Source organism: Prionailurus bengalensis, chromosome D1 (assembly GCF_016509475.1).
Source record: "Prionailurus bengalensis isolate Pbe53 chromosome D1, Fcat_Pben_1.1_paternal_pri, whole genome shotgun sequence".
Taxonomy (NCBI): Eukaryota; Metazoa; Chordata; class Mammalia; order Carnivora; family Felidae; genus Prionailurus; species Prionailurus bengalensis.
Window position 1 is genome coordinate 9,654,405 of NC_057346.1, and position 27,914 is coordinate 9,682,318.

General features: G+C 41.4%; 1 protein-coding gene across 2 annotated transcripts; it reads left to right on the top strand.

Moving 5' to 3' along the window:
* On the top strand, nucleotides 1-26,001 carry HOATZ (HOATZ cilia and flagella associated protein). 2 transcript variants are annotated; one of them, XM_043579284.1, is made up of 7 exons: nucleotides 1-139; nucleotides 2,235-2,708; nucleotides 3,713-3,783; nucleotides 11,843-11,941; nucleotides 22,778-22,837; nucleotides 23,420-23,472; nucleotides 25,812-26,001. In XM_043579284.1, exons 2-7 carry the CDS (start codon nucleotides 2,480-2,482, stop codon nucleotides 25,867-25,869), a joined length of 570 nt encoding a protein of 189 aa, XP_043435219.1. In that variant the 5' UTR covers nucleotides 1-139; nucleotides 2,235-2,479; the 3' UTR covers nucleotides 25,870-26,001. The 2 variants fall into 2 exon arrangements, with proteins under 2 accessions (XP_043435219.1, XP_043435218.1); XM_043579283.1 differs by lacking the exon at nucleotides 11,843-11,941.
* Nucleotides 26,002-27,914: the final 1,913 nt, after the last annotated feature.

A 27,914-nucleotide genomic window follows, 5' to 3' on the forward strand; every position in this document is an offset into this window, starting at 1 on the left:
GCGGTTGGCCCGCTACGGCCACGGTCACTCGGCCGTTTGGAGCTGCGGGGCGCACGGGGTTGAGAGAGCCGGCTCTAGGGTTCGGGCTGGGGCCTGAAGAAACGTTTTCTGGGGCGCACCGGACCCGGGAGTGAGGGAGGTGGGAGCCGGCCCCAGAAAGCGTACAGAGAAGGAAGGGAACCTGAGGGGGAGGGCCCCGGGAGGCACGGGGGACCGGCGCGGGGCCTCGGCAGAGGCTGGGATGAAGCCACCTAGGGTTGGGGGTGGGGGGGTGGCGCGGCCCGCAGGTGCAGGTCCTTTCGGAGCGCTGCCCGCTGGCCCTGCCACGCCAAGTGTATGCGGGGGCCCGGGCAGGGGCCAGCGCATCCCGCGGGCCGGGCGACGGTACCCGGGGAGTCCGGGACCCCGCGCCCTGGTCCTCGCGTCCGGGCACCGTCGGGCGTCGCCAGGGGGGAAACGAGGCCCGGACCCCGCTCGGGGCCAAGGCGTGGGCGCCGCCGACCTTCCCCGGAGCTGCAGCCCGCGGGCGCCCGGTGCTCGGTTTGTAGGCAGTGTAATTAGCTGATTGTACTCTGGTGCTCACAATCACTAACTCCACTGCCATCAAAACAAGGCACAGCATCACCCGCCGCCCCGCGGGCCGGAGGACGCCAGCCACCCTCGGCGGCAAGCGGCGGATCCCGAGCGTTAGGAGAAAGCTGCGCTTCGAGACTCGATGCGTCAGCATTTGCGGGGCACAGCGCTGCTCGCGGAGCACATGGTCGGCTCTCGGGGGAAATGCCTGCACCCCAGGGGGGCGGCCGCTGCTCCGTGCAGTTAAACTGTGAGCTACCCCGGGGAGTCACTGTGAGAGTGGGCCATCTCCTGCAAGCAGGGCGACATCTGGACAGTTGAATGGCATTAATGTAAGCTATAATGACTTCTAGACTCAGGGGACGAGCCCTGAACTTGACGTTTAATGCTGTATGATGTGATCCGTTGTGCCTTTTTTTTTTTTTTTTTTCATGAGTAAGGTCATTTTCACCAACCCACCAACTAAAGGGAGCTACAACTGAAACCATGATTTGCCTATCACCACGTTTGGGGCACCAACTTGGTCTGCAGTGTGTGATGGAAGTGAACTTTTTTTTACCCCCTCTGTGAGTCTAGTTACTAGGCAGTGTAGTTAGCTGATTGCTAATAGTACCAATCACTAACCACACGGCCAGGTAAAAAGATTTGTTAATCGTCCAAATGAGCTGCCTATGCACATCAGTGTGTTTGGGGTGGGGGAGGGGGGTTGGAATACCCAGATACTCCTCATTGGCTATGAATAGCTTAGCCAAGAGAGAAATCAGTATTTTAGCTGCTAAATATACAATGTATTATATATATATGTTTTTATAATTTTTCAACTTCCTTGAGGTGCTTAACCCCCCAAAATTTTAGATATATTGGGGAATATAATTTTTTGCTTAGTTGATCTATTGCCATTGTATAGACTTGTGATCATCAATTTTGAAACTATCTTTCTGTGAGGCTGTATGAAAATTTTTGAAAGATTAAAAAGTGCCATCAAGTTGTAAGTTGTGGTTATTACCAGGTGTCCCCTTTCCTTTCCTGAGTTGGCTGTAGGCCATCCATGTCAATTCCTGCCATGGTAATCACAACTTTGCTGTTGGCCGAAATAGTGAGATTGTTCCTAGATTAACGAAATCTCCCAGGAAAGTGATTCACTCACACTTCATAATGGTTTTTTTTTTCTAAGAATACATGAACATTTTTCACAGTTTATTTGGACTGAGTCCACACATGAGCCATAGCCCCTTCTTTTAAGTAATCATTTAAGACTCTTGCAGAGCACACAGCTTTTAGCCGGACTGATGTGTAAATGCACTTAGGATCAAAATTCAGCTTCTTCCATTAGATTTCCCTGAAAGGATAGGGCGGAGGGGACTCTTTAACAAAAATTTTACACCTAGGTGCTTATCGCCCCGTTTGGATCTCTGGGCTCCCCTAGGCTAGGATGTTAGCCTCCCTGTTGGATTCTCCAACCAATATCCACATAGGGCATGCTGAGCTGTGGCAATCTGGTGTGGAAGGAGGGGGTGGGTTCGGGTGGCAGAGCAAAGAAATTGAAAGCTTTATTTAGATATCTAGATATATTTGGGGGAGAGGGAGCTGGGTGGGAGGTGGGTCGAAGTCTGACTGGGGATGTGAGAGCGTTGAAGTGTTGCCCCACTGACTCCCAACAGGACAAGAAACGCCCCCAACTTGATGTTTTGACTCTGCTATCTGGACTCGCAAGGCTTGGACCCACCCTAAAGCCTGTGGCCCTGAAGACGTGGGCTTTCGGATAGCCCATGTGCAGGCGCTGCACCCCCACACCTATCCAGGAAAAATAAGGACTTCTGGCGTGGTTGTTGCCAATCTGACCGTTCTCTACAAGGCGGGGCTGGGAAAGAAGCCGAGGGAGCTTGGAGAAGCGTCCTGAGTTGCCATGGAAACAAAGCCCGGCGGCAGAGGTCGCCCTGGCCTAAAGGAGTCCGTTGAAATTTGCCCTCAGGGATTACTGGTGTTCACGGGATCTTCAGAACAGGACTCCAACTTGGCCAAGCAGTTCTGGGTGGCCGCGTCGATGTATCCCACCAACGAATCGAAGTTGGTGCTGTCCAGAGGTAGCAGTCAGCGTCTGCCGGTGGCCAGGGCCTCCAGGGGCGGTGCAACTGGTGAGTGGATGCCTCCTGTCATCATCACCAACCTGGAGGATTGCAGAGCTCCTCCCAGAAGTAACTGCAGAACCGAATTCTAAAATAAGAATCTTTCGTTTCACATGTCTAAAACCCTAGACCCACAGCTTTTCAAACTTCTCAGCACTCCTTCCCCAAAAGCACCACTGGTGTATTTATTACATCTAACATCACATCTGAAAGTATCTCTTGAGTTCTGGCAGCTCTTTGGCTAAACGGTAGAGAATAATCTGGGGGGACGTTACATGTTGACTGAATGGGGTGTTTACATAATCAAGTTCACACAGGAAAGCCTCTGAGAAAGTTGAAAGCAGAATCAATATTGGGAGCCAAGTTCCCAGACATGTAAGACATTAGTAAGCAGATATGCAAACTGCTATTATGCAATTTTTATAGGTCTAGAGAGCTTAAATACCTTTCATGCCGTCGTCTTTCCAATAATTGCTTTACTTCCCCTCCGTATTTTTTAGAGAAAATTTACTTCTAGCCTTTTTTCGCTGGAAAAAACATTAAGTACCAAGTTTTATTCATTTCAACATCCTGATTCCTAGATTCTTCAGAAACTAGGTACTAGGTATAAGGAGATGACTTTACACTTTGGCATAACTTTCTGAATTGCGTACCAAAGCTCTGTCTCAGAGACCACCCTATCTACCCAGAGGAGAATGTCTAAATTCCCTACCACATTGAATAGGAATATAGAAATTGGAAACTCTGATACTGCAAATGTGTTCTCTTCAGAGACCTTCTCTTGTCTCTGGACTCTTGTCTTACCTTCTAAAGAGATTAGAGGTTCCCTTTGGCCATAGCCAATTATTCAGTCTCCGATTATTTATGAATCTGGTTTATAGTTTCAAGACAGTACATATTTGTGTCTACCTTCCCGCTCTATTACCTTTTAATATGTATCCAGTTTCGTATCAACCTTATTATAAAATCAGGATAAAATTATTTCAGGTTGAATTTGACTTTGTTTCCTTTAGAGAGTCCAGACATCACTGCTGAAACCCTAAAGACTCAGCAATCTGAGGACAAAGAAAAGTATCTCCAAAAGGTAGGCCAGTATTTCAAGGTCATCTGATTTTCATTAGAAATTCATTATTATTTTCTAAATAAGCCTAGTCATTTGAGTCGCCTGGGTGGCCTAGTCGGTTAAGTGCCCAACTTCAGCTCAGGTCATGATCTCGCAGTTTGTGAGTTCGAGCCCCACGTCAGGCTCTGTGCTGACAGCTCAAAGCCTAGAGCTTGCTCTGGATTCTGGGTCTTCCTCTGTCTCTGCTCTTCCCCTGCTCATGCTGTCTCTCAAAAATAAATTAAAAAACGTTTAAAAAATTATATATATATATATATATATATATATATAGTTATTCTTTTCTAAACACATGTATGTAAACATTTTCTACTTCTTGTATGTCAGCTTGAACAATGAGAGAACCTTTGTTAGAATTATAATTAAAGATTAAAAACTTCTATTAAGTTTTGGCTATTCTCAGTCTCTGCAAAAGCCCACAGAATCAGAGGGAAATGGGGGAAAATGGCTTCACACATTTGCCATCCAATAAATCCCCAAAACCATATACAGTGTTCTAAGAACGTTGCAAGAACTGGAAAAATCTAATAGAAATGGCTATCTTAATAGGTCAGAATTAAATGACCAGAGGGATGAGTCTGTCATCTAGAACCACAGCGACTAAAGGGTGAAATTGAACACATTAGCACAGTCAAATCCACTGAGCATATCTCTTTTTGGCAACATCCCTCCTTTGCTTAAATGGCACAGGCACAGACTTTAACTCCTCAATTAATATGGTGATTTATAGCAACATTTTGTTTGGTTAATGGATAAATTCCATTCCTGTAACTGCTGCTGCACTATAAAAGCAAAGATAGAAGATTGGTTTGGGCCTAATATCTTTAATCACTGGTGTACTGGCAAACTCTGAAAGGCTTATCGGGAAATCTACATAGATTACAGAATAATGCATTTCAGTTTGCTGATTACATTAATTCACTGTATAGATTTTTGGTGATTCTTCCAAACAAATGAGGTGATGATAAATAGTCAGCATTTTCTTCTTTCTTGAGGCTATTAGGTACTGTGTATTTATACCAGGACTTAATGGGTGGGATGGAACCTAATTTTTAGTGAGGTAAAAAGCATTCAAGCCAACTTCCTCAATACTTTTTAATTTCATTTTTGGAAGATATGAAAAACAAAAGATTAAAGACAAACTATTGTCAATTTTTATCACCTTTTGCCAAACAATTAAGATGATGTGAGTTACAGTTGCATGTTCTGCTGATGAATTATTTTTTTTAATGTTTATTCATTTTCAAGAGACGGAGACAGAGAGCACAAGTGGGGGTGGGACAGAGGGAGAGGGCGGCACAGACTCCAAAGCAGGATCCAGACTCTGAGAGCTGTCAGGACAGAGCCTGATGTGGGGCTTGAACCCACAAACCACAAGATGATGACCTGAACTGAAGTCAGACGCTTAACTGACTGAGCCACCCTGGCACCCCTGCTAATGGACTATTATATCAGTAGTCTTAGAACCGGTTTCCTTGCCTCGGGTTCTTCTACATTAATTACTTAATGCTACAGATATTTATTGAGAAGTACCAAGTGCCAAGTACCATACCAGATGCTGGGAATACAGAGAAAGATGTGGTCTGTGATCTAAAGGAGTGTGCAGTCTGGTGGTAGAGACAGCCAACTAAAGACAAGAATTATGATACATCATCATGATAGTTGTATGCACACCACACTGTGGGAACACATTGAAAGGCATCAAAATGAAGCTTAAGGAATCAAGAAATCTCCCCAAAGGAGCTGAGTTTCAAAGAATATATCGATTTGACCAAAGAATATGCAGAGCAGTCCTCCACAGCGCACCGGTTGTCTTCCTAAAACCCAAATCCAGTTACACTTCTCTCCTTCTGTATCAGCATGCTAGGGTAACAAAATAGCACAGACTAGGTGGCTTAAACAACAGAATTTTATCTTCTCAAAGTTCTGAAGGCTCAAAGTCTGAGATGAAGGTGCCATCAGAGTTGGCTTCTGATGAAACCTCTCCTCCTGGCCTGTAGATGGCCAGCTTCTCACCGGGTCCTTACATGGCACAGGGAGAGAACTCTGGTGTCTCTTCCTCGTCTTATAAGGACGCCAGTCCGATCATATTAGGGCCCCACCTTTATGACCTCATCTAACCTGAATTACCGCCCCCCCAAAGGCCCTCTCTCAGAATACAGTTACACATGGGGTTAAGGCTGCAACATAGGAGTGGGGGTGGAGAGTGGGGAGATGAACGACTCAGTCCATCCACCTACTTCCTTTTTTTCCTTGGCTCTCCATTTCTGCAGGATGAAGACCAAATCCTTCAGTATGTTAAGTTCCTTTTTGATCTGACCATAACCTGACCGACTTGTACCATTCTCCTCCTCCTCCCTGAGCCTTCCCCCACCCCCAGTGTAGCCGGCATTGCACAACTGGTTCGCAACCACTAGGCTAGGGCACACTCCATAGCCTCCCGTAGGTACTAGCGAAGTGGGGAATGGGTAAAATAATTTTTGCGGAGTCTAAATAGACAGATTATTCTGTGATATCTGCCAAATTGGACATCAGCTCAAGTAGGTGTGCAATGCGGTAAAGAAGATTCTATTTGTTGAGAGCAGAAGAGGCCCAACAAAACAGCAGGCCCGCAGGAAAGAAATAGAATGTCACTGAAGCTATGCCTTGTGAGTACATTGAAGAGCTTAGTCAGTGCAGCATAGTAGAATGCTGTTCAGACAGTGCCCTGGTACAAAAGGCAAAGGAATCCTGCGGTATATTTCAGATACTACTGTGATGTAGTGTCCATAATGGCCAATTTAGTGAGTATATACCATGTGCTAGAAACTAAGCTGAGCAGTTCCCTTGTATCAGCTCCTATTTGCCTTACGATAGTCTCATGACGATCATTCCCATTTAATCCAACAAGGTTTAAGTGATCTTCTGCTTCCCACAAGTGGTAAGTGGCCGAGCCTAGATTCAAAGCCTGTATCCTCACTTCAAAGCCCATGAGACTCATTTGTGTGATAATGATTTTGGCCATGGCACAGTTCGGCTCTGCTCCCAAATAAGTTAGAATTCAAAACTATAGTGTAAATAAAACGTGTGTGACAAACACTGTTTCCAGCCCCGTGAGACTGTAAGCTGTTTCTTCAACCTGCAATGCGCATTGGTGTCTCTACCTGAAATGCTCTTCCCCATTTACCTCCAAGAACCTAGCTCAAGTGCCAGCTTCTCTGTGCCAGGAGAGGCGACCTAGACGCTAGAAGAATGAATGGCTTCCCCCCGCATCCTCCTATGGCAAGTCACGTACATCTTTCTCACGGTGTTTATCACAGTCTCTGATCCGTGCTATGGGCCTTTGTGTGTGTTCCCGTCTTCCCTGCCAGATTACAGGCACCATGGTGTAGTGGACTTCAGAAACAAAGCCAGTTTGGAAGTCCAACTTTGCCACTTACTATTTGCATGACCTAGAACAACCTATGTAACCGTGAGGCTCAGCTTCCTCAGATAGAAAAAGAGGAATGATAAAGATGGCCACTTCATACACTGATACAAGTCATGTGACGCACCTGGCCGTAGTTTGCCTTCGACAAATGTGAATTCTCCTCTCCTCTGTGAGAATAGAGGTCATTTCATAGTGCTTAAGCCCGATGCCTTTCTGGTTATTGAAACACAATACATATTTGTTGATTGAATAAATAAATGCATAAGTGAATGAATTAATGAGTGAACATATGGTCTATACAATGATGTTTCTAGTTTGTTTAGCCTTTTCCACGTATATCCATCTGGCAAATTTTTCTAGGCTGATAATTTTTGCAAGAATGCTCCCCAAAGCTAATCTGTTTGCAAGTTGGCTTTAGGAGTATGTAGCACATCACTTCTATTCTCAGTTTTGCTTTTATCTCATGGGTCTCTATGTGGTGGGAGAGAATGTGACTCCGTGTAATTATGAAAACATAGAGTCAGTTTTTGGATTCTACCATTTTTCTAAGTCTATTGTGCCCCATTCGTGTTGCTGCCATCACCATTCTAGAAATTTTAGCTTGATGACAGACAAAAAAGTGGCAGTGGGTGGTTCTTTTTAGCTAATAAAAATTTTACAATGATCTGTTTAATTTCAGAGAATCTTCTACATATCTTGAACATATACATTGATAAGTAAATACCTAGTGTGATTTTCATGTTAAAATAGGGGGAAAGTATTTCCCATCAATTCTCTGAAAGGTTTTTTCTTCTGCTGTTCCTTAAAATTAATGAAAAATCTAAAAATTTCATTTCCATATATCTTAAAAGTACCCTTATAAAAGCTTTTTCTCCCGACTGATATTGATTTTTTGGTTGTTGAACTTTTTAAAAACTGTAACGTTATCCTCCATTTTGGAATATTCTCCAGGTATACATTATAAATGCTTTTGGTTAGTGGTCAAAATGCTATTAATCACAACTACTGTTTCTTTGATGGATATCCATGGCAGAAAATCAAAAACAGTTGAGTCTGTCAAGATTAAATGGCTTACTCTGTCCATAAAGGAAACCTTATAGCACTATACTGGACCATTATTCTTCCTTTGAGAGTTCTAAAGTAGTCTGCAAACATTATAATAAATGAATAGTCAGCTAATTTTTTGAAGTCATAAAACTAATTTGCTTTTTAGTTTTGCCACCTTTAAGAAAGCTCTTTAGCTGATTATCTCTTTATGAAAAGAATTATAAATAATTCATTTGCTGGGAGGAGGAAGAAGAGATCAGAACAGTATTCTAAGTCATATAAATAGATGACTTATTGGAAATGTCCATCTGAAATCAGAGTTCTGACATGAGTATGTATAAACTGAAGATTTCTACAAGGAAATTATTCATCTACATAACAACATCCCAGATATACTCTTTATAGGGAATGGGGTTTTAGTCCATCCTATCACATAACCTATGCAGCCAAGACTGTCCATAGTGTAAGTTTTCCTCAAAAGTGAGCTTGCATATATATGGCATTTCCATGAACTGGAAGCAAATCATGCCATGAGAACATTCTTAGGAGAAGAATCTAAGAATCTTCACAATACTTTTATTCACTGAATTATGAAACAGCATGAAAGTGGAAAACCTTAACGGCATTCTCCATTGTCCTATATCCTGTATATATATCTTATATACTATCCTATACTTCAAGGTAATAAAAGGGATGCTTATCAGTTTCATAGATCCAAATCAAAGATGTAGGAAATTTTCTCAGTGTCCTTACCATGATGCTCACATAAAAAAAAAAATCCTCTTTGCTGTCAAATTGATCAGAATTGGCTACCCAGACAAACCTAAATTTTCTCGGTTAACAGTGTTATCGAGCACTTTTTTAGTTTTGCTATCCTGCTCTAATGTAATATTAACGAAGTTCCTTTTCCTCCATAGAACCTTAGGAAATGGTAGGTTTCTCCTTCACCAACAAAAGATACTTAGTCATTTAAATTCCTGTTGTTCCTAATTTGTCAAAGAATTCAAGTGAAAGAATCATAAAAATAGACTGTGCATTCACAGTAACAAGCAAATATTTTGGTAGCAAATGATAATGAAAAGATTACATAAATATGTATGAATTACTCTTTTATATCATCTATAGAAACACTTTGTTTTCAAACATTATTCAGACTTGGGAAACATTTTCAGCTGACAGATGAGGTTCCCCTGTTAATCTTCTTTGCAACTTCTACAGTCCGTGAAAACATACTTGGAGGATAAGGGATCAGATAGACGAGATTTGCAATCATTTACACGAATTCATTGCCTGATACAGACACAGCCGCAGAGTTCAACAGGAACATGTCCCAAATGCATGTCCCAAATCTTTTCTTCTTTCTTCCCTAAGATTTACGTACTTTGTCTTCTATATACATTCACCTTAGGAACAGAATAAAAACATTTTAACCCCTAAGATACACCTGGTCAAGAACCCATACTAATTATCTGCTTGTGAAACATGACTAAATGAAACTATTGAGTGTAGGATGAAACACAATGGGATTATGTAGGTTTTAAAATAATTTACAAGGCAATAGTGGGAATACAGTTGATAGGACAAAGTCACAGTAGATGAGCATTGTATGTTTTCCAAAGGAAGTAATACCAGGAAAAGGCAACAGATGGAAATGGAATTAGAATACGGGGTCAAGAGCAGAAAATAAGGCAGGACCACTGTCCTGGAGTATCTGGGGTACTAGACAAGGAAACAAGAAAGAAATTGAACACAGAGAGAAGACAATATTCCATGTACTAGAACTCTGATACAAGAGAAAGCCTTTGGATATAAACAAGAGAGCAGAGTCCTAGAAGCATAAACCCTCCTCCCCAGCAATCACAACGTTAAACATTTGTGTTATTCCCCGCTGCCATACCCAGAAAACTACTTTAAATCCATCAGTATACAAGATAAACAAATTGACATATGGGATTTTTCTAAGTTTATTTATTAGCATGTGTGTGTACTGCGTGAGAGTAGGGAAGGGGCAAAGAGAGATGGAGGGAGAATCCCAAGCAGAATCCCACACTGGCATGTGGAGCCTGACTTGGGGTTTGATCCCACAAACCGTGAGATCAAGAACCTGAGCTGAAACCGAGTTTGACACTCAACCGCTAAGCCACCCAGGTGCCCTAACCAATGGTAATTTCTTTTAGCCAAGTCAAAAAATGTTCATAAATCAATTTACAGGGGTGCCTGGGTGGCTCAGTTTGTTAAGTGTCTGACTCTTGATTTCCACTCAGGTCATGATCTCATGGTTTGTTAGATTGAACCCCACGTTGGGCTCTGCACTGGCAATGTGGAGCCTGCTTAGGATTCTCTCTCTCTCCCTCCCTCTCTCTCTCTCTCTCTCTCTGCTCCTCCCCTCCCCCCACCTTTCTCTCAAAATAAATAAAAACCATTTTAAAAAATCAACCTACAAACAGTTGTTCTACTATAGAGATAAACACTTAAATAACTTTTTGAGGAAAAAAGACATATTTTCATAGTTACCTTAATTCAGTAACTTATTAGAGAAAACTTAGCTATTATTTAGGACAGTATATCTAAGTCTTGAAACTTTTATTATAAAGGATACATTTTTAGAGCACTGAATAACTAAAAACAGAAAGAAAAAAGGTAGTTTTTAATGATGCTTATCATGTTTTATGTATTATCTTTGCTTTCTCTGGAGTTTATGACCATAATGCTTCCAGCAGACATAATGTAAATGTTGGTATGGGTACAGACACTCGCCTGCAATGCGAGGTTGAATTCAACATTGTGTAGGGCCCACCCCATACAGGTGAGGCTCCATACTGAAATGTAGAGTCAGATGGGGCCAAGCTGAACTTTACGTAATGTTTGCCCAAAGCCGCCGAAAACTTGGTAGCCTTAAAAAAAGATGTAAGCAAGTCAACAGTCATAGCTGAAGAGGCAAGGCCAAGCTCAGGCAAGAAGAGGCAAGCAAAGCCATACAGTACAATGAATCATGAGGACAAAACTTAGGAGAATATGTTTTGGAAGAACTGGGCAAGATTCACTCAACAAATATTTTTTGAGTACCTCTGTGTTCCTGGCACTGTGCTGGGCACTGGAGTCCAGTGGTGGAGTCACCAACATGTTGTAAAGATACAAATTCTATCCTTATATGAAAGTTGCAGTCTAATCAGGGAGAGCGATATTTGTGAAAGAGTTCTACGTGATATTGGGCCGACACTGAATAGGGCAGAGTTGACCCAATCAAGGGAACAGGAAGGATTTCTGCAAAGACTAACCGGAGATTTAAAGGAAGAGTGGGCATTCATTAGGCCAGAAGCAGGGGTGTTGGGAGCTTTGGGGGAGAACATTGCAGACAGCAGAAGCAGCTTTGCCAAGACCCTGTGCTTCGAAAGGCATAGGGCATTTCAGAAGCTGAATGGCCAGCAATGCAAAGCTTAGGCCACCATAAGAACAATAAGAAGCCACTGAAGGGTTTTACATCGGGGGGGGGGGGGGGATAATAATATTGGGTTTGTTTGGAAAAGTCAGGAGACTGACTATAATACAGAGAATGGTTTCCATTAGAATACATATGACAGAACTGAGAATGGATTGGAAGTGGCCAGAGCGGAAGTGGACGAACCAGAGTGGAAGCCATTGCTATCATCCAGCTGGGAGGTGATGGTAAGCTTGGATTAGGAAAAGTAGGTTTGGGACAGATTTAGGAAGCAAAATAACCAAGACTTAAGTCCTATACTGGATAGGAAATGTGAGACTGCACAAGTTATCGAAGATAACTCCGAGTTCTCTGGATTGCACAGAAGGTGCCGTTCTCTGAAACAAGGAGCATCGGATAGATGAAGTTCAAGTGTTGCGTTGGTGTTTTGTTGGAGTGGGGAGGGGTTGAGAATTCAGCTTAGACTGTACAAGTGTGGGGTGCCTTTGAGAGAAGCAGGTGGAGTTGCCAGTCCCGAAACTCAGGGAAGTTAAGGGCCAGGGATGAGATTGGAGAGCCATCCAGTGGGAAGTCCCCCACCCCCTCCCTCTTGCAGCCTAATGGGCAGGACAGGAAAGACACTCCTGAAAGAGGAGGCCAGCGCTATGAATACACTCACCTTATCTATACCCATCAATATGATGAAAACCTTAGAGACTCAGTAGTTACTTGTTTGCTGAAGACAAGCCTTAATAATTATCGCAGACTGAGCCATCAATAGTCTATAATTCAATCACATGTAGAAGTACCCTTAATACATCTATGCTCTAGTGAGTTTTAAAATGCAATGCTCATTTTGTGCTCCTATTTTCCCCAACATTAAAATTCAAATCTCACTTATTGCTTTTTTAAAAAAATAAGTGCCTTTGAAAGCAACATTAAGCAGTTTTAAAAATCACTTGTACTTTCGTGCGTTTGTTTTGCGTGAATGTTTTAAAACAAGAGCGATGCTCTGCAGATAATTAGTACTGATTTCCATTAAAATATGTGTAACAGAACCAAGAAAATAGATTTCTTTTTATTCTTCACAATAGATAAGTTAATATTTTATTGGAATCTACATTTAAGAAAAACTGTGTATTGACTGTCTCTTATGTAATGACTGATATGTTTTTCTCATTTTAGTAAGCTGTCATTTTTTAAATGAAAATTATATATGTCAGAGCTTGGAACTGAGCCAGGATCAAGCAATTTCCAGGAGGTATGGAAAGGTGCTTAGGTATGCATCTTTTTCCTGCCAGTCAGCGTTCTTCCTCCAGTTAATAGCCCTCTGACATCCTCCATCCACTCTCGTGGATTACTGCTGGTGGGTTTGCCTCCTAAAATTCAGACTGGAGAAAGCCTTTTCCTTGATTATTCATGCTGTCTTTGAGAGTACATAGTAGATCATTTGAGGTCCAACAGTTCAGTATCTTACTACATAGCAGGTATAAATTTACTATACAGAAATTATAGAATCTACAGAGCAGAGTTCAATTCATAGGCACAGGGGATGGTAGTAAATTTATAGAGTAAATTCATAGTTGAAGCATTCTGTTATCAAAATCAACATGCTAGCAGTTACATACCGCCTTTTGGAATCAAGCCAAGATGTGAGACTTTTTACCCATACCTAGTGGTACCTAAAGCCCCTGGTAATTTGCACCTTCCTCAAGTTGGCATGGCACGTGGAAGAGACACAGAACCTACTGACGATTGCATCTGTAGAACAAGAACTAGAATTCACTAGTGCTCCTGTTGGACTCCCAATCATAGGCATAGAATTAAAAGTTAAATTTAGGAGTCTCAAGAAAAAAGATCAGCTAATGTCCTTAACTTGTGTTAAACTACAGAGCCTTGGCTGAATATTATAAATTTGGAGTGTGATTCCCATTTAATAGTTAACTTTTAATCAAAAATCCTATCATGAATTTATATTATTTTTATAATATATTATAAAATTATATTTATATTTATATTAAATAGGATCTTAGCTCATCAGTTTAAAAGTACTACCGTAATTCAACTATTCGTTGCCCTTCAACCACTTTTTGCAGAGGGCTACATGGTAGCATAAAATAAATAACTTTGATCAAAGCTGACCTCGAGCTGGGTTAGCTCCCCACTCTGCGTGTTCCCATTTTCTACTAGAATACAAAGTTTTTCTGAGAGCAGACTACATTTGTCTTACTCACCATGGTTAATCTGAATCAATTCTTCATTTTCAAAATGAAGACTGAATGAAGAAATCATCTGTCACGGGGTGTGTGTGTGTGTGTGTGTGTGTGTAAGTAAGTGTTCCAAAATCTCCAGGGTGTGTTGGAAGTACTGTAGCAAAAGAAGCAGAGGATATGGAGTCAAACAAACAGTGTTGGGAATGAGCTTGAATCCTTGGTCCCGCCAGTTACTAGTTAGTTACGTGACCCCAAGAAGAGTGGTTAATTTTTATGTGGTTGAGTTCTTTCTAACTGTAAAGCAGTAATAATAATAATAATACCCATTTCGCCGTGTTATGAGGGTTTAACGAGTAATCCCTTGCCCAAGGCCTGTCATCCAGCCGTGACTCAGTGAAAGTCTGTTTTATCTTCTCTGCTCTCCCTTTCTATTTCCTTTTAACCCATAATTGAAAGGTTAGAGTACAGCCAGGTATAAACCAAGCTTTAGGATTAAATGAGATGCTTTGACTAACAGGGTAAAAGGGTGATGATATAGATTATCAAATGATGTAGATTGTCATCCAGACATGATGAGTAGATGACGAAAGGCGCCGTCCCCCAGGGTACCCATGTCCCGATTAAAAGACACAATCAAGATTGGCTTGCCCATACTGTTAAGGAGACTCTCATAATGTTTCCCCATAATCCTATTTTATGTACCACCTGAAAAAAAAATTGTCACTGAAAATAAATTTGGAAATATCAACTATGGAAAGTTCACCAAAAACGTGTGGCCAAAGTTAGTTAACCCTTGCAGGTAAATACCGCCTCTCTATGCAAGTATAGATTAAGAGGTGAACATCATGGTGAAGGTCTGGATCAGTGGTTCTCGACCAGAACCCTATCAAAAATCCACTGGGACAGGAATATTTTCAGCTATACAGACCCTTTGCAATAGTTCTTGGAAACCTAGAAAAAGACTCTAGTATAGAAGCTAAGTGAAGCCAACATGCTATTAGAGGTGGTAAATAGCAACGACAATTAGACCCAACTCAAGCCAAGGCAAACCCGACTGATGAGCTAAATGGTGACCAATGTTACAATCACCATTAAAATTTAAATTACAAATATCACCCTAAACTGAGTGAGTAGTATAGGTTTGGTTTGCCTGTTTATTTTGTTTTTGTGTTTTAGATGGATGAGACTGTTTGTTATTTCTTGGATCTGTTTGCTAAGTTTTTTTTTCCCCCTAGGAAATTGTCCATTTTGTCTACATTTGCAAATTTCTTGGTGTAAAGGATTCATAGTGTTTTTTCATCATTTTTAAAAATTTGTTTATGCTTATTTATTTTTGAGAGCAAGAGAGACAGAGTGGGAGCAGGGGAGGGGCAGAGAGTGGGGGAGACGCAGAATCCGAAGCAGGCTCCAGGCTCTGAGTTGTCAGCACAGAGACCGACGCGGGGCTCGAACTCACGAGCTGTGAGATCATGACCTGAGCTGAAGTTGGACGCTCAACTGACTGAGCCACCCAGGCTCACCCTTTAGTCATCTTTTTAATCTCTGCTGTAGCTCTAGTTATTGCTTCTTTTCATTTGTAATCATTTGTATATTTTTCTCAATAGTTTTTCCAAAAGATTATCTATTTTAATAGTCTTTTTCCAAAAACCAACATTGGCTTTACTATTCTCCATCATATTTTTGGCTTCTACCTTACTATTGATTTGTGTCACTTCTTCCTTCAATTTCAGGTTTGTTCTTATTTTCTTTCTACCTTCCTTCTCTTTTCAGTTTGTTTCTTAATTGTCCATTTTATGTCTTTTCTAACATAAGCACAACTATAAATATCCCTCAAAATACTATTTTTGCTTCACCTCACAAGCTGGATAGTATTTTCATTATTATTCCATTTTAAGTATTTCTAAATTTCTATTTTGATTTCTAATTTGTCCCAAGAATTATTTAGAAATATGCTTTTTTAAAAAAATTATTTAAATTCAAGTTCGTTAACATACAGTGTAATATTGGTTTCAGGAGGAGAACCCAGTGATTCATCACATACATACAACACTGAGTGCTCATCACAGCAAATGGCCTCCTCAATGCCCATCCCCCATTTAGCCCATCCCCCACCCACCTCCTCTCCAGCTACCTCAGTTTGTTCTCTGTATTTAAGAGTCTCTTATGGTTTGCGGGGCACCTGGGTGGCTCGGTAGGTTAAGTGTCCTACTCTTGATCTCAGCACAGGTCATGATCTCACAGTTCGTGGGTTTGAACCCCATGTTGGGCTCTGCACTGACAGTGCACAGCCTCCTTAGGATTCTTTCTCTCCCTCTTTCTCAGCCTCTCTTTCTCTCTCTGTCTCAAATAAACTAAAAAAAAAAAAAAAACACAAACATACAAAACTGTTTTTATTTTATTTTTCCTTCCTTTCCCCTATGTTCATCTGTTTTGTTTCTTAAATTCCACATATGAGTGAAATCATATGATCTGCGTCTTTCTCTGACTCACTTATTTCGCTTAGCATAATATACTCTAGTTCCATCCATGTTGTTGCGAATGGCAAGATTTCATTCTTTTTGATCACTAATATTCCAGTGTGTGTGTGTGTGTGTGTGTGTGTATCACATCTAGAAGTATACTTTTTAATTTCCAAATGTTTGAAATATTCTTAAGATATCTCTTTTTATTTTCTAAATTATATTGTGGTCAGAAACATAGTTCCCATTTTCTACTAAACCAAGCTTAACCAGAGCTGTCTTTATGTCAAGTTCCTCAATATGATGCCATTCAACTATCCTACGCTTTATACTCCTCTTCCCCCAAAACACGCATCTTGCCCCAGGAAAGACAGGCTTATCATCATCTTTAAGCATCTTTCAGCTCATTCCTATTTCCACGTCTCCGTTTATTTTTACTTGGACTGTTACCTTCATGCCATTGCTGAGCATGCTTTTTCTACTGTGGTCATTAAGTTACCCCAGTGCTGCTCTGGCTGCCTTTCTCCCTTTGATGCATAATTTTTTAAATCCTTAGATTGCTTATTTTGGAGCTCCTTTAAGGTTCTCATGAAACTTTCTACATGTTTTAAAATTCTAAACTTATATTAATATTTTAGATCCAGCAATGGATATGTTCAAATATTATTTTATATGTACTTTTTTTCATTTTCTGATGTTTGGACCATGAGTATATATTGCATTTATATTCAATGGAAAGAATTTGTAAAAAATTTAAATTTCCATGTAAATTAATATATTTACTCCAGTATTTTTTAGGCTATTTTCTTCATGTTTTTTTTTTCCTTTCAGAAGGAAAGGAAAATCATTGTATAATATGATACTTTGGGAACTAAAAAAAAGCACATATGCTGTAAATCCTTTATTCACCTCCTTATGTAATCCTCAGAACAACTCCGAGAATTACCACAATTACCCCTATTTTATAGATGAAGAAGCTTAGGCTGAAACATGTAAGTGACTTTTTCAAAGTCACACAGCTAAAATCTAGCAAAGGCAGTTGGAACCCAGGTCTACCTGTCAATGGAACCAAGGTGCTTAACTACTATACCCTACTGGTTCCAAGAGTTTCTAGATTCTCTAAGTATTGGGATGGTTGCCAGGCAACTAGGCAAAGAATTGGTTTTAAAATCAATTCAGTACTCTTCTAAAATCATCTTAAGATTAAATTCAGTAGTTCAGCTTATGCTGTGGTCATCTATATTCTTTTGGTAATGTAGATAAGTAATCAGAGAATTACACACGTATGCTATTTCTGATGAATGTTTCAGTCAAAAAATTTCAATCATAATCCAAAGAAGAAATGGATTGTTCATATGAGAACCAGGTCTTGAGAAGAAAGGACCTTTCTTTCAAAGACTAGTATTTATTAAGAGTTTCTTGTATAACTGAAGATTAACTAGGGAGAAAGTTTATAATGCACTGGAAATTTGTGGGCAGAGGAATTTGCACTGCATAATTAAGGGCAAATCATCTCTTCACTAACCCTCCTCATCTTGCCTTTCTTCCATCCAACTCTATCCAGCAGCTCACCCATAGGCCAGAGATGGAATCATCAGTATCCTCCTGTCCACAGAGGATGGGCAATCCATCCTCTTTTTCCCACTTTTCCACATTTTGAAAGCATTGGAAGAAAATTTTTCTCTAATAAGAGTAATAATAATGATAATAATGACTACCGCTTATTAAATGTTTACCATATGCCATGCATTCGGTAAAACAGTTTGTATGATCTCCAGTTTTCACAACAACCTTGCTTGGAAATGAGAAATCCAAGACTCAGAAAGTGGCTCTTGGTTTTGCCCAGGATCACAAACCTCTAACCTGTGGGTTAGTGATTACTGTCAGAGGGAAGAAAGGAGGAACAGGGAGGGTATTTAAGGTACTACTTGCCATTAATCATACAGCAGAACTGAGATTCCAACCCAAGTGTTTGACTCCATAGTCTGTGGAGCCGCCCATGTTGTTTGGCTCTGAAAAGTCAAAAAGAGAAAACTAAGCCCTTTAATTCTTGAAGTGACACCAAAATGTATTAACCATCTATGAGATATTAACTATCCTAGTTTCCTGGAACCACGTTTTAGTCCAGAATTTATTTTTTTAAGAATAGTATATGGGGCGCCTGGGTGGCGCAGTCGGTTAAGCGTCCGACCTCAGCCAGGTCACGATCTCGCAGTCCGTGAGTTTGAGCCCCGCATCAGGCTCTGGGCTGATGGCTCAGAGCCTGGAGCCTGTTTCTGATTCTGTGTCTCCCTCTCTCGCTGCCCCACCCCCATTTATGCTCTGTCTCTCTCTGTCCCAAAAATAAATAAAAGTTGAAAAAAAAATTAAAAAAAAAAGTAATGTGCATACTTTGTTTAAAAAAAAAAGAATAGTATATAAATTAAATGTATAAATATAGAAGAAAATACCATGTTAAAATATTTAAATTTAGGGGCGCCTGGGTGGCTCAGTCGGTTAAGCGGCCGACTTCGGCTCAGGTCATGATCTCGTGGTCCGTGGGTTCAAGCCCCGCGTCGGGCTCTGTGTTGACTGCTCAGAGCCTGGAGCCTGTTTCAGATTCTGTGTCTCCCTCTCTCTGACCCTCCCCCGTTCATGCTCTGTCTCTCTCTGTCTCAAAAATAAATAAAAGTTAAAAAAAAATTTTTAAAAATATTTAAATTTAAATTCTGATCTCCCTATATTATTATTTGAAGAACTAATAAATCATATGGCTAAAATTTCTTATCCCATTAATGAATACAACCAGAACACTGTGCGTAGAAATGATTAGTCTTTTGTTGTTATGAAATTAACAAGTAAATTATTTATCCCTACTAGTAGGTTAAATTGTAGAGATTTTCTCTTACCGCTGAATTTGTTTAATTATCAAGGCAGAGATTTATTAGAATAGTTGGCACTGTTTTTGTTCTGATGACACGGTTGCCTGCGGTAGTTTTTTCTTATTCATTCCCAGGAAGCACATCCAGAAAGCAGAAATCAAATCATATCTGAAAGCTTTGTTTCTGGTGCATTATATTATAAAACTGATCAGGCACTAAAATCCATTATAGTAAAAAAAGGACCTGAAATAAAAGGACAAATCAATTTCTTTTTTAACATAAAATCTATTTGAATTATTTATTATTATTATTATTTTTTTACCAAGAAAGGCAGGGCCAGGGGATGAGGTGAGCAGGGATTCAAGGAAGGGGGTGCTGGGAGCCACCATATGAGTGAGGTAGAGGCCCCCTAGCAGGTGCCCACCTGGCCAGCCCAGCCAACTTGCTCCGTCCCTCACTTAAAAAAAAAAAAATTCTACGATTAGAGCCCTGGGTGATGTTGCACATGCCATGAGAGCACAGTCTACACCATGGTGCTGGTGCCTCAGTGCTGGCCAAACTCCAGAGTCAGTGACTCTCCTACCACGAATATGCACTTGGTCTGGACAGATCATAGAATAAACACATCTCTCTTTTTAAGACAGGTGAATTTTTAATTTTAGTATCATTTTAGATCTTGTAACTAAATATGTGTCTGTACGTGAGAAGCATTATGTCAATACAACTTGCCTATGGCTACCCCATAGTTACACACAAAATAATCATGTAGTTTTGTCCATAAAGAATCTTCAGAACTATCCATTGTTTAATTTCACTTTCTAAAACATTTTTCTTTTTCTTCCTCTTCTTTTTTTTTTTAAATTTCCCCCTTAGGCCAATAATTGTGTATTAGAGCAATAGTTTCATTCACATGTTGTGACTCAATCAATTCAGCGTAACAAAACTTCATGGAGTATCATCTGCAAGGCACCGCTAGGCTCTAAAGAAGGATAAAAAGAAGGATAATACCCTGAAAGAGTCATGGTAGCAACTATGAGATTAAACAAGGAAAGTAAGATCCATACCTTAATAAAGGTACAAAGTGCTGTGTAATCACAGTACGGGAGCCATTGATTCCCGTTGAGCACATGTGTAATGGGAAAGTTGGAGAAGAAACCAACACTGAACACCTACATTAAAAACATCCCCGGTCCTTATCTACAGACATTATTTTATCCAGTCCCTAGCAAGTTTGACAGGTGTTATGAAATTCAGCTTCGTTTTTGCAAGTATCCTGAATTAGTTTTCTTTCAATAACCGTGATGTTATGTGAGACCTAAAATTCAAGTGAAAGGTAGAAATCCTGTCCCCAAATAAGAACTTCATAGGCTTATAAGAGGCAAGATTCACATGCTGGGAGCAAAACGAGGCAAAGCCAAGGCACAGGTGGACCTGGCCCAGCTGCTGATTTCTCCTGCCCCCTGGGCTCCTTTCCTCCAGTCTCTGTGGAGCTCACCCCACGGTTGTAGCTTCGCCTGCCAGCGGCGTCCGGGCCGAAGACTCGTCCTGAAGAACTACTGCTTAGCGACGCAGCAGCCTCCAGGGCTTGGCACACCCAGCTTCCTCCGCCTCAAAAGAGTTCATCCCCATCCTGTGTCTGTTGCTTTCTGGTGACCACCACTTGGAGGAACAAGCTTGTCGCCTCTGGGACATCTTTGAGTCTCCCCTAGAGACACACACCCCCCGAGTCTGAATTAAGGGTCCCTTGTCAGGTCTCTTGATTGCAGCCTATACAAACGCCTTCATGGCACAGTTGAAAGTATTGTCTGCAATTACCTTGCAAGCAGGAATTGTGCTGTTCAGCCCCTAGCACAGTGATGTTACATCACAGGTGCTCGTCACGGATGGAAACGCGTCTCCCCTGAAAAAAAGATATGTTCGAGTCCTAACCCCCAGTATTCTTCAGAATGTGAAATTATTTGGAAATAGAGTCGCTGTAGATGAAATTTGTTAAGGTAAGTTATTACCGGAGTAAAGTGGGCCTTATAAGTGTCCTTTTAAGACGTGAAGACAGAGATACACAGCGAGAAAGCAACATGCCTACGAAGGCAGAGATTGGAGGTCTAGAACTGCAAGCAAGGAGTGCCACAGATGGCCAGCAGCTACCAGAGGCTGGGCAGAGGCCAGGGGGATCCCCTACACGTCTCAGAGGGAGCTTGGCCCCACCAGCCCCTTGATTTTTGACAGAACTGTGAGACAGCCTCCAGAATTGTGAGACGATAAATATCTGTTGTTCTAAGTCAGCCGGTTCATGGTGCTTCGTTACCCCAGCCCTAGGAAAAGAGTGCAGTGTTCAGTCAATTCGGATGGATGGGTGACTTCCAAGTTTTTACCTGGCTATGTCAAATCTGTGTCTGTTCCCAGTTATTTCCTGGTTGTAGCCTTGATCTGAACAGAGCTGCTTTCATTTTATTTGGCCACTCAAAGCTACAAATTTTAGGGGCACCTGGGTGGCTCGGTCGGTTGGGCGTCCGACTTCGGCTCAGGTCACGATCTCGCAGTCTGTGAGTTCGAGCCCCGCGTCGGGCTCTGTGCTAACAGCTCAGAACCTGGAGCCTGTTTCAGATTCTGTATCTCCCTCTCTCTGACCTTCCCCCATTCATACTCTGTCTCTCTCTGTCTCAAAAATGAATAAACGTTAAAAAATTTTTAAAAAAAAGCTACAAATTTTATTTGTCTGATTTTCAGGTTCTTCTTTCGTTCTCAAATACTCTAGATGCAGTGTTCTCCCTGGCTGTCTCCAAAACTGAACATAACTGGATTGTATGAAAGAAATTTTGTACCCATACTTGCCTCTTTTTATATAGTCTATATGTTGATAAATCTTCATGCCTGCACTAAATTAGTGTTTTAAGACATAGGAAAACTTACCTGAGGGTGTCCTTGTCTCAGTATCTAAGGCAGAGGAGAGATGAGAGAATGAGGTTCCATTCCATGTGCACACTGCTGAGAGCCGTCTTGTTACAGACTTAGGTTGTGGCCTGCTGTCTGAGTTTGCTGATCTTGCGGCTTACTACCATTTGATGGCAATTTAGTGGGGTGGACGGTAGCTTGGGCTTTGTTGTCAAATAGAGCCGGGACTGACTCCAGATCTGCCATTTCATGGCTTGGGTAAGTTATTGAACCTTACTAAACCTTGTTACCTCCTTTATCAAGTGGGGTAACAGTAGTGATGAACTTCTGGGTTATTACAAGAAAATAATGGCATAATGTACATGAAGTTCTCAGCATAGTTTGTGTAGCAAAGTCTTAATAAAGGTTATTATTAGATTATTAGATGGGCACAAAAAAATCCCTTCCATTTAGTATGAAAATCATATTATTTTGTAAAGTAGCATCTTCTGGAATAAACTGTGTTACACATGAAAAGTATAAATCTATCATGGAAATTAAATACTTTTAAATTCTTCCAAAGAACACCGGAAGGCAAATGCAATGATATCTACCCTTCACAGACAAAACCTTTATCATTGAGTCAAAGACTCACTCACTTTTTTTTTTCCTTTAAACAGGCTAAAAGGAGAGATGAGATTCTCCAACTCTTAAGAAAACAAAGAGAAGAAAGGATCTCGGTGAGATCGATAGGCTCTCAGATACATTGATCTGGAGGGGCGAATTATGGCACATTCCCAGAGGTTTATAGATTGTCCCCAGATATGTAGATACTCATGGCCCAGAGCCTTCTATCTACTGGAGTGAGGGCAGGATATAGACATCAGGTAGTTTTGCCATCTCCAGAGAACGCAGGTCTGCTGTCATAGAAGCAAGGTGATATGGTCAGTGGGTCTGCCATCACCCATCGTAAGGCTATAGGATATTCCCATGGGCCCCCGCGGTGCTGATCTTCGTTTTCCAGTGATCGGTCTTGCTTAGATCATACCAAAACAAATACTAAATGAAGAGAAACATAATAAAAATAGGAAAACAATAATAGCACCCCCTAAACTTACGGATGTACAAACACCTGCTCTCGTGAATGAACCCTAACTCTCTTAATCTGGAACATTTCTAACCCCACAGTCTCCAGATTTAAGAAGCTAGTCTGTGTAAACTCCATGGTAATTCTCCCTCAGATTTTTTTTTTCAAGTAAGGAAATTTCAGCACAAGAATTAAAAATTTTCCTTTCTGAGTTCTGTTTTGCTTTTGTTTTCAGAAAGAGCTGGTTTCCCTTCCTTACAAGCCAAAGGCCAAAGGACACAAAGCAAAGTAAGTTTACTTCTGTCAAAAATATTCTTACCTTTCTAGATTCCCCCCGTAGAGAAGCACTTCTTTTTTCATACTCCCTTTGCCCCCTGCCCTCAAATCTTCTAACAACCCACCCACTGTATTTACGGGGCCTTGAATAAACCTTCTCCCCCTCCACTTTAAAGCCTGTGTGCCCACTTGCGTATCTGGGCGATATGCCAGCATGAAGTGGTGCAAACAGGACAACAAATGAAGCCTGGATCTCTGTACACATTCCCTTCCCCTCCTTTCTCATTCCGGGCTATTGTACCCACCTGCCACCACGCCCTCTCAGCTCCCCACTCCCTTCCCCACGTCCAGCCCTGTCATCTGTAACAACTCAGCGGGTCTTTTCGATTACCAGCTCCAATCCCACCAAAGCCACATCTAAGGATGCGAAACCTAGGTTCATGTAGTGGGGGCTTTAGCCTCACAGTGAGGGGTTAATAGCCTTATCCCTGCAATCATGTTAGAGCAGGAGGAGACACTTGGTCCCGAAGAGTTTAAAGGAAACACCCTATTTAAAAAAAGAAGCCCTATTTAAAAAAAACTCTACATTTTTTGTTATTATGACTGAAAACTAATGTGGCTAACTCAACATTAATTTTATAAATATTTATTTGCATACTGTATTCAAGGAAGAACAGAGAGTAATAGAATTTTGGTTCTTATCCTACTGGTATTGAGGCTAACTCCCTTTAATATTATCAAAGGAATTCTCTTTTAAAAATAAATATATCTAGGGGCGCCTGGGTGGCTCAGTCAGTTAAGTGTCCAACTTCAGCTCAGGTCATGATCTCATAGTCCATGAGTTTGAGCCCCGTGTCAGGCTCTGTGCTGACAGCCCAGAGTCTGGAGCGTGCTTCAGATTTTGTGTCTCCCTCTCTCTCTGCCCCTCCCCTGATCATGCTCTGTCTCAAAAATAAATAAAAACATTTAAAAAATTTTTTAATAAATAAAAATAAATATGTCCACACTAGTTTTTTTTTTTTAAGTTCTGAAAGAAATGAAAGATCATTTAATCACCTGTCTTTGTTGTCCACATAATAGCCAGCAACTTAATTTCTTACTTTTTAGCCAGATGATTTGAATTAGCTTCTAAGGGTGAAGCAAAACTAGTCCAAGGGGAAGATTCATTTACCTGATTCAAATAATGGGTGAAGACTGGTACTTAACTAGCATGGGCTCATGGGTCTGGGCGCTTCAGGTTTCCGTGCATATTTTTACAGGAATGCTCAGAACATTCCTGCTACCACCCATGTTGATTCACCTACAAAATCATTTCAGGCTTGAGCAGATAATGCTTTACATGCCTGCCTACCTCCTTTTGTATTTGAGCTTACCCTTTTTCCCTCCTCAGCCCTGGAGCCTTAAATGTCATTCTGTTCACAGGGATCTTCCTTTCCTGAGCTTCTTCTGCAGTCACTGTCTGTACCATTCTTCTGGCAAATAACCACACGCTACTTTGCACCCGTGTTTTATAATCAACTCAACTCATTAACTCCTAAATTATTTAACTTTTCACGTACTGTGGGCTTGTCTGCCCCTGCATTGTAAGCTCAGTGAGAAACTGGGCCACCCAAAGTGACTGACACACTGGCTGCATGTGGGAATTCAGAAAATATTTGCAACAAAAAATTTTAGCTCAAAAAGAGCATGTAGTTCAGTATTAGCTAATTTAGAAGGTGATGCTTTTATAGTGCACATTGTAAACATTTTTAATTTTTTGAAATATTTTAGATACAATCGTAAAGTACTTAAATTTGCCCTCTTCCTCCTCCCTCCATCCTTTCGTGTCCGCCCAGCCTGCCCCCCCCCCCCCCCCCCCCCCCCCCCCCCCCCCCCCCCCCCCCCCCCGCACACACAGATACACCTTCACCATGCTCCTGCAACAGATCTGATGATAATCTAGGTCCTCTTCGGTCAGAAAGGACTAGAAAGTGTGTTCCTGCTAAGGTTTTAGTATCAATATGTTTATTGCCCACCCCAGAAATATTTGCATCTCAAAAGAGGTCTGACTAGAAGAAGCAATGGGTAATCCAAAGAAATCAATAATCAATGATGAAATCTCAGAAGTGTCACTCTCAGGTGAGCAAAATATATTTAGGGTGGGCAGTCTTCTCCCAAGCCCTTCAAATCCCACCTCACTGCATAATGACCCCTCCTCCCACTTGCATGTTGATACTTGGTTGCAAAATCTAATGCATCCCCAGAATCCAAGACAGTTACTGGGGAAACTTTGAAAAGCTGTTTCCATACTACATTGTGTTTACAGCTACAGAGTTCTGTGTATTAAAACCCATTCATGTTACTGCCCACAGGAAAGTGATACCAGAGTCAGACAAGGAAGACCAACAGGAGGTCAAAGCCTTGGACTAACTTGATGGACAAATGGGAGAGGATGGCTCACGTAGATCTTTACTTTTGAAACAACCTTCTCTTAAGTCAGGATCATTCGGATCACCTTGCTAAGATAGACAAAGAAATAAAAGTTAAATGCGCAGGCTTCTAGGGATGTTACCAGTTATTGAAAGCTTGTGTCTGTTTTACTTGGTGGCTCCTACTGTGTTTGGCATTACACGATCATCTCGCCCATCTTACACTTCTCTAACTCCTATGTATCTTGTTCTCATCTGAAGGGTATATCCGGAACCGCCAGATATGATTCTGTATTATGAATATCAGATAAACAAGAAACAGGGGCTTCACATGCCCCAACCTGAGACCATTAGTAAAAACCATAAGGACATGGGGATGAAAGGGCCTTCCTGAAAACCTTAAAGTCTTCTTGCTGTAAAAAATACATATAAATAAAAATAAAATCCATTTTCAAAAATTTAGTTTACTCAGTTTCTGGAACATGTCCGAAGTCAGAAATTATGTCTAGTTCTGTAAATAGCTGGCTTGACATTGAGAGATCTAATACACATGCACGTAATCCCATTGCCAACCTCCCTCACTTTCAAAGGCACATACTGGAAAAGAGAGGGTTAGGTATTTGATTCGTCCCTTCTGTGTTGCCTAACTGGCAGTCTTAACTCAGGGTTGTACGCTGTGCTCCGTGCTCAGCCGAAGCTCCCTGCTCTATTAAGGACCACCATTCACTTCGCTCTTGGCCCCTACCTGCCACTAATGGACATGACCCCCATCAGAGGCGACTCCCACCCAACAGCACCCACAGAAGAGTGGCTGACCCACTGGTCAGAACTCAATCACAGGGACACGCCAAACTGCAAGGGAGACTGGGAAATGGTCTTTAAGTGGGGGACCATCTGCCTCGTTAATACTTAGGACTCTCCCTAAACGAAGTGGCAAATGGATACTGGTGGACAACTAGTTGTTTCTGCCACAACACTCTTTGGAGAAAAATGTTTTGAACCAAGGGAGGTAGTCAGGCCTAGAAAAGGGAAATTTAGAAAATGACCGATTGGCAATCCCATCTCAGCACTATCAAGAATAAAAGGTACCCCATCAGGGTGATTGATAGATTTGTCTGCCAGATAGACATATATCTCTTGTAAAGTTGGACATTGCAAGCTGTCAAAGCCTAAACTTTCAAATCATATAACTAACTCCCTTTGTTGTGATTCCATGCTCGCTGAGAAATCTCTTGCCTGGAGGTAGAGTATGTTCTCAACACACTAATGCCAAGATCGGTTGGTTTGACGATAATATTTCTCAATGTGTGTGTGTGTGTGTATGTATATATATGGGTAATATATATACATGTATGTATATAAGTGTGTATATATATCCTCTGTTAGATTGTGTTTGGGCTTGTCAATCTAAGGGTGGGACCTTGGACCAAGATAATTTCACCAAGAAAAATTCTTGCAAGTGAGCCAGCCAGCCTTCCCCAGTTGGCAGGGCTCTGCATTACCTGGTGTAATGGTTGGTATTTGCTGCAACAATATAGCAAAGTGATCTGCAACATTTATTACTGCTCACACATCAGCAGGGTAGCTGTGGGGGTGGGGGTGGGGGGCCGGGGCTAACTGATCTAGGCTTGGCCCTGAGGGCTCTACTGGGGAGGTCTGCTTCTCAGGTCTGTTGATTGACTGACACAGCTTCCTTCCATGGGTCATCTTCTTTGGGATGTACATGGACCAGTGGGATATTTGAGCCAGGTTCCTCTCAGACCATGGCAGAGAAGCAAAAGAACAAACAAAAACATGCGAGGCCTTTTCCAGTCTAGGCTCAGAAACCTCTGACTTATTCCTTTGGCCAGAGAAGTCACATGTCAAACACAAAGACAAGGGGTAGGGAAATCCACTCAGCCCCTTTAGTAGAAGTGCAAAGTCACACGGTGAAGGGTGTGGACACAGGACCTGTGGAGAATTGGAGTTGCTGTTGTAATCTATCACATTAGGCTGACCACGTACCTTAACAAAGGCAATGTGAACCAAGGGCCAGAGCATCAAAGG